The sequence below is a fragment of the Oryzias melastigma genome, linkage group LG7 (genome assembly GCF_002922805.2).
Source record: "Oryzias melastigma strain HK-1 linkage group LG7, ASM292280v2, whole genome shotgun sequence".
NCBI lineage: Eukaryota > Metazoa > Chordata > Actinopteri > Beloniformes > Adrianichthyidae > Oryzias > Oryzias melastigma.
In genome coordinates this window covers 6,870,156-6,877,047 of record NC_050518.1, presented here as the reverse complement: position 1 = coordinate 6,877,047, position 6,892 = coordinate 6,870,156, and the positions used below count along the sequence as shown (strand labels likewise).

Sequence of the window (6,892 nt, the reverse complement as noted above, 5' to 3'; positions counted from 1 at the left end):
TATATCGTATCGCCAGATTCTTGCCAAAACACATCTGTGAACTGACCTGGCTGGTCATTACAGAGACGAAAAGGAAGCGTCCCCCACGACCAAAGGAGTAGACTTTATTGGCGATGGTCTTGATGGTTTTACCGTAGTCTGTGGTTTTCTTCAGTTCTAAGACTCCCCGATCACCTAAAATATACAAACAGCTTACAAACATACAAAAACTACGTGAAAATGCCTAAACACATGAGCCAAATTGAGTCTTATTATTTCATTTTAACACAAATACATCCCACATATTTTTACATGAGAAACTAACATTTGCTTTTAACAGATTTGCCGTAGGTTAAAATTCTTGTCATGTTTGCTTAGAAACAGGATGACTTACTGCACGATGCGTTTTTGCTGGTCGTAAAGTAGATGGTGTTTTTACTTCCCCTAAAAGAAGATAAAAATAATCATACATACTTCAGCAAAGTTGGGATGGGAATATTTGTTAGTAAAATCATGACAGTAAATAGAAAAGTAAAATAAAAACTAATAAAGTAAACCATCTTATCTTTAAATGATTAAAGTAAGCTAAAGTCCTGTTCCAGTTATTGTTCTGAGTAAAAGTTCTAAGTCAAGGAAGATCAGTGCACTCGGAGATTAATCTTCAACGTTGAAGCTCTATATCAGGATGTTTTCTGTTAATTAACTTTTTTTTTTAGACATTTTTATCTCCACACCGGTAGTTAAAATGAAACGGCACATTCTTGGAGTACTTTCATCCCAACTGATAAGGATAACAGCATTTAACAAGGTCACTGAGTGATATGCAACTTTCCCGCCAGTTGGTGATACGTTTGTTGCACAAATCTTTATTTAAGACTATTTTCAAAACATATATTGGGAAAATTGACTTCCCTAATGTTAGTGCAAAACAAACAGGAAGATCTGATCATATTAAAAACATTTTGCTGCACACTTTGAACATAGAAACCAATGGTTGAGGAAGCTAACACTGAATAAAATTATACTGATAAAACAACTTCCTGAAATGATTTACATGTCACACTGATGTATACTTTTGATAAATTTTTAGTGTCAAATTTTACAAGGTCTTAAAGTCCCACTCCAATAATCTTTAGATCTATCGTAAAAGTGTTCCCAGTGGTCTTTAAATTATGATTATGCAGTTTTTAAACTGGATTTTCATAGGAGCGGATCTTTAAGTGTGAGTCTTTTATGACATGAGTGTACAGAATTCACACAGTTTGTCTTGTGTCTTACCATTTCACCAAACACACCATGTCGTGGATCTTTCTCCAACTTTTGCCAAAATCTTCAGAAAGCCACAGTTCCTTCTAAAAACGGAACAAATTTATTTTAGCACCAGCTTTTCACACAAACTAGTAAATGAGCTGTGTTTATGAAGTGTTAAGTCTCAACAGTCACACAAAAACCACACATCTACACTGCATGTCTTTAATCTGTTCTGTGTTTTCTCGTTAGCCTACACAAGTGTGTTTCTTTTCATGCTTCATGAATCAAGCTGCAACACTTTTACCCACTAAATCTATCATCTGATGAACTAAAATAATCTCACAGTTTATGGCTCCCCCTTTAAATATAATATTTACTAAAAAAAATGCATAACATGTAAATAAAATCCTAATTTTAAAGTGGTTTAAAGTGTCAGATGTCTTCTTTTACAGACGATGATGTAATATATCATCTGATATTTTTGGTCCAACATCCATCCATACTCATGTTTCATCTAACAAAAGTTTTATTCTTCACTTACTTTGCTGCTAAAGACAAAGAGAACATTTGAATCCTCCGGATTGTAACTCATTTGAGTCAGGGGCATAAAGGTCAAATCATGGTGCGTGAAGCTCTTCCCGCTGTCATCAGAAACAAATATCCGAGGCTTGTCATCTCCAGATACCTCACCTGTTAGGATTACCTAAAAAGCAGAGTTTTTAAATAACTCTCATCAGCACACATCCCTTTGTTTGCTTTTGTATCTACAAACTCCATGAAGTGATGTATGTAAACCTTACTTTTCCTGACTTCTCTGGACCAATAGCAATGCCAAAGTCAGACAAGATGAAAGTGTGGTTGATTAAGTCGGTTACATCTTGAAATGACTTCCCGTAGTTCTCACTAGGAAACAGGTGGGCGGAGCAAAGTTAAGCAATGGCCTAATGCAAAACAGATTCTAACTAACATGCAAGAGCATGAAACTCACCTGCGATACAGTTTGGACTGTCCAAATTTAAACAAAAAGAAGGGCATCTGGTATGTCGTCAAAGCCAGAATGACCTGTTAAGGAACGGAGGTTTAAGTTTGGGGGGAAGCAGAGCATGTATCAGTTACTACTGCCGAGTCATGCTAGTTAAACCACTCACCCCGGTGCCATCTCCGACCCAGGCAAGAGACACCGAGCCACTCAGGTCATCGAAGATGTACTGAGAAAAACACAGAAAACCATCAGTTTTTAAAGCCGCAGTAAGCTTTAAAAGTGCGCAAGGAGGTTAATCAGCTGTGAGTGACTCACAAAGAAACAAAACAATGCTATAACAAGTGTATCAGGTAACTAACACCTTTCACGCCGGACGACTTCCTCTTTAAAAACAGATACATGCAAACAAACTGAAGGTTTCAAGATGAATTGTGAGCAAATTCAACAAGCTTTTAATGGTCAGAAACTCTCAAACAGGTTGGTCAAACTGAGAGTAACACACCAAACAGAAAGCAAGGCTCAGCTTCTAAGAACTGTAGACCTCAGATTACTGAAACCAAGCATACACAAAGGCTGCAATGAAAAGTTGATCACATGGCAGTGTGAGCTAGGCAAATAAGCAGCACAGGACTCTGATGAAGTCAGTGTTGTTTGTGTTGTGGGTAGTGTAGTGGTGCAGCAAGTTTAAGAAACCTGTAATAAAACACATCCCGGTAGTTGAGTCTAAGCATTAGAGGACTATTTCCTGTTTGTTCACTGCTTTCACAACCAAGTTTATGAAATAGTTACCAATATGGATGCTAACATTTTCAGAGTTGACAAATCAGCTGAATAATTTACTCCAGTTAGATACAAACTAGAGCTTTAAGCTTTGAAAACAACAGAGGTCAAAAGTATCAGAGCAACCTTGGTAAAGGTAAAAGCTTAAGCCTGCTGCCAGGACGGTGTTGTCACTGCTTTACTACAGCTCTACAAACACACAACATTGAAAAACGACAGGACAAAAGATAATGTATAACACATTAATTTTTTAAAGTAAAAAAAAATAACATTTTTGTTGAATAAACGCAGTGTTAAAACGATAAACTAATCCTGGGTGTGACAGTAGTTAACTCTTGGTTTCGTGTTGACAGGCGAGATGTAGCCCGTCAGCGGATGGATTTCTCACAGCGCCGGAGAAGTGATTAGGCCCGCTCGTGCACCTGTTTAGCACCTGAGCGTCAATTTCTGCGACAAAAGTGGGACTGTGACCTGCGGCGGGACCTTAATGAGGAACTTACAGGATGAGTGTTGTCGGCTAACTTGCTGTCGTATCCCGTGAGCGTTTTACAGGCATCGCCCGGCTCAGTGCTTCTCCTTCTTCTGATCCTGTGGCTTGTCAGAGACCTCTTCTCGATTTTTGCGGTTCTATCTTCCGCGCTGGGGTGCCTCACAAAAGCCGACCGGGTTTGGGATATGGGTTTCTGATCGAAATCGGAGCCGGCAATGAGAGCGCTGACACAAAACAGCAGGACACATTGCAGCAGAAGTCCCATCTTCCCTGCTATTGTAGCACTCAAATAAAAAATAAAAATAGTTGTTTATCCTGGTGTTGTACAGGAATTAAAGGATGCTACGGCTCCACCGCGGATGACATCAAGGATAAAAAAAGAAAAACAGTCCTCCTGCCAGATACTATTTCGGGATTCAAATCACTTCAAAACTCGAACAGTTGGAGCAAAAATATATAAATATTTTCTTGCAAATTATTCAAAAGGTTTTATATCAAATTTCCTCGCAGCACCTGCATTGCCAACAAGACTACACGCTTACGATGATAAAAACTGTCTGCAGGTCGGAATCAGGAGGAATGGACTGTACAGGAGAGGCTAATCTGATTCGCTGATTCCTCCACGAGCTCCGCCCCTGCTTTTTGATTGGACGAAATTTGATCTGTGGGTGTCACAAACGCAAACCTTATAATTAGCTGTCAGCCTGTCACGGTAGGTTGAAGAGCACAGCAATGCAGTCACATCTATCTATTTAACATATAAACAGAAATCTAAGGTTCTTTGACACGGAGGAAATACTTTTTTTTAAAGTAACTTAACGTTCAGGAAAGAAATTAAGAAAACTAGAAATTGAATTATATAAAAAGTAAAACACCTACACAATAACAGGGACAATTATGGTTTTATTTATTGTGTGTGTGTGTTTTTTATATTTATTTTGAACACATGTATTCTCCATTGAATTGTCAATTATTTCGTTAATCTTCTCGCAATTACTAAACAAATAACTAACAGCAAATATCTAACAGAAAAACAGAAGCAAAGAACCCCAAAAGTGTTCCAATTTCCTGTACTGTGAAAGACAGTTGCTCCAAAACCGAATGTTTTCAACATAGGAAGGATGAGGTGAAATGTGAAAGATTAGTTAGAATACAACAAAGTGCAGGGCAGAGGACAGAATTTGAGCAATCTGTCATCTCAGAAAAACTGGTACTTTCTTCTAGCACTTTGTGTTTTAGTTTTTGTTTCGTTATTGGGATTTTTAAGCAGTAAACTTTAACGCAAAAAAGTTTTTCAAACATGGCAGCAGATTTTTTTGCTTTTAAACCCACTCGTTCTAAATTTATATAACTAAATTAAAGGCTAATTCTCACTGTCCTGATTAAATTAGTCCATGTGATGGGCTCTTGTTTCATCAAACTCATGACAAGTAGTCATGTGGTACAAACCAAAAAAAAATAATTTAATAGTCTTGGACCTGGTTGAAATACTGACCAAAAAATGACTTAAAACTAGATATTTTTAGTCCTTTTGCAGACTTTCTGGTACCCGAAGCAGAATATTGTATCTCTTTGTACTAACAGAAACTGCAGTTAATGTGGGAGAACTGGCTCAGATTGTCATGCTTTGTGTTTGCGTTTCCTCATTCTTAACTTTTGGTGTGGCTAAACCAACCAAACAAGTCTGGGGAACTGCAACAACATTTGACTTCACCTAAATCTAAAAAAAAAGTTGTTATTCTCTTTGAACAGGTTGTCATTTCAATGTGCTTTCTAACTTCAAGTGTATCAATTTTTTTTTTGTTCCTATATTCGAGTTTCCGCTCTTCTCACAAAGTCAGTCTAATCTACAGAGATGTGTTCTTTTTCTCATTGATGAACAAAGATGCCTCCATGCATTTGAGATGTTCACTCTGAGAAAAAAATATCTAAATTGTTTTTTTTTAATATATATATATATATGAATACCATAATCAGCATTTAAGGGCCAAACTGATTAAATTCAATTGAGTTTAGAATGCTCATGAATACAAGAACACATGAGTCATGCGATGAAGCTTTATATCATACCACTCTTCTGGATTTGACAAGCACTGGCGAGTCTTGGTGTAAAACCACAGCTAACTAAAGCATTTTTTTTTTTACTATACTGACTCCAACACAATTTACAAGCTAATACTTGAGTATGTTTTGCTTGTGAATTTATAAATGTAGCTTGCAAATTTTATGAAGCTCATGCTAAATTTGTGCAGGATGTGTTAATAAATCTCCATATCAATGACGGCAATTTAATGAAATAAGTTTTTTTTAAGGTATGAATGTTGCACTGACCAAGAAGCATTTTAAATCTCATTCTACCTATGACAACAACAAATACAGATCCATCTATCTATCAGATCACATTTGACCCACTTTTGAGAAAGGACGACACAATCATTATAAACAATATTGCCATGTCTGTTTATGCAGCCTTAAGGGTTATTTACTATTTTCTTTATGCTAGAAACAGCTAGAACTTTGTAACTAATACCTGTTTCGATTAACTTTGGAGAGTTTACAAAAATGCTGATAAGAGAGGTGTTACATTTTCAATTTATTGTATGAATATTTACAAAAGTGGGCAATCAATTGTAAACAGGCCCGAATAACTGTTCTACAAAGACTCTTTTTCATAGATAAGTTTATTATTCTGGTTTGTGGACAAAAAAATATGTACCGGTATTGAGGTCTGTAGATGGCTGCACAACAGTTCTGGGAAAATATGGACTTTCCTCCAACCCAATAGCGCCCTCTTGTGAACACTAATAGTGTTTGCACCGTTGGGTTAGAGTCCATTCAGGTGGATTTCTTTCTCCCAGACCCCAACCCAATAGGAGCCACAAAGTCTGACTTCACCATTTAGAAAAATAAACACTACTTTGCTGTATTAATGGTATTATCATGATAAATATAAATATTTTTTTTAGTATCCTTTTGGGCTTAAATATATATATAAAAAAAAAGAAACATAATGAAAACAGTGTAAAAAAAATCTAAAATAGTTAATGACTTAAAAAAGACCTCTTTTCAAAATAAGACACTCTGTGCTACATTTAGGATCATATCAAGGAATTAAATAAAACATTTTATTTCATTCTTGTTGGTGCATCTTAGCTATAACTTCTTAAACCCAATTACCTTTTCAAAGAAAGAAAATACAGCTAAAGTTGTGGTACCTGAATTCTATTTGTGCTAACTGATCTCAGTTTGATTTTCTGAAATGTTTTTAAAATATTTCAGTTCAACTTTGGTAAGCTACAAAGACAAACCACTTGATGGATTGTTGGATCAGAATGTGTTCTGTACACTACACTATGCTCCAACAATCCATCAAGTACTAATGGGTGATTAGTAGCTAATTAATCACAGAT

At 36.3% G+C, this 6,892-nt stretch overlaps 1 protein-coding gene across 1 annotated transcript in view; it reads right to left on the bottom strand.

Moving 5' to 3' along the window:
- sort1b (sortilin 1b) overlaps positions 1-3,932 on the bottom strand; it is a gene marked incomplete at its 5' end in the record, with an annotated part of 12,322 nt that extends 8,390 nt beyond the window's left edge. Inside the window, 8 exon segments of the mRNA XM_024293546.2 lie at positions 47-174; positions 374-423; positions 1,258-1,331; positions 1,772-1,933; positions 2,031-2,133; positions 2,219-2,292; positions 2,379-2,438; positions 3,493-3,932. Of these exon segments, the coding sequence (XP_024149314.1) occupies positions 47-174; positions 374-423; positions 1,258-1,331; positions 1,772-1,933; positions 2,031-2,133; positions 2,219-2,292; positions 2,379-2,438; positions 3,493-3,747 (906 nt within the window).
- Positions 3,933-6,892: the final 2,960 nt, after the last annotated feature.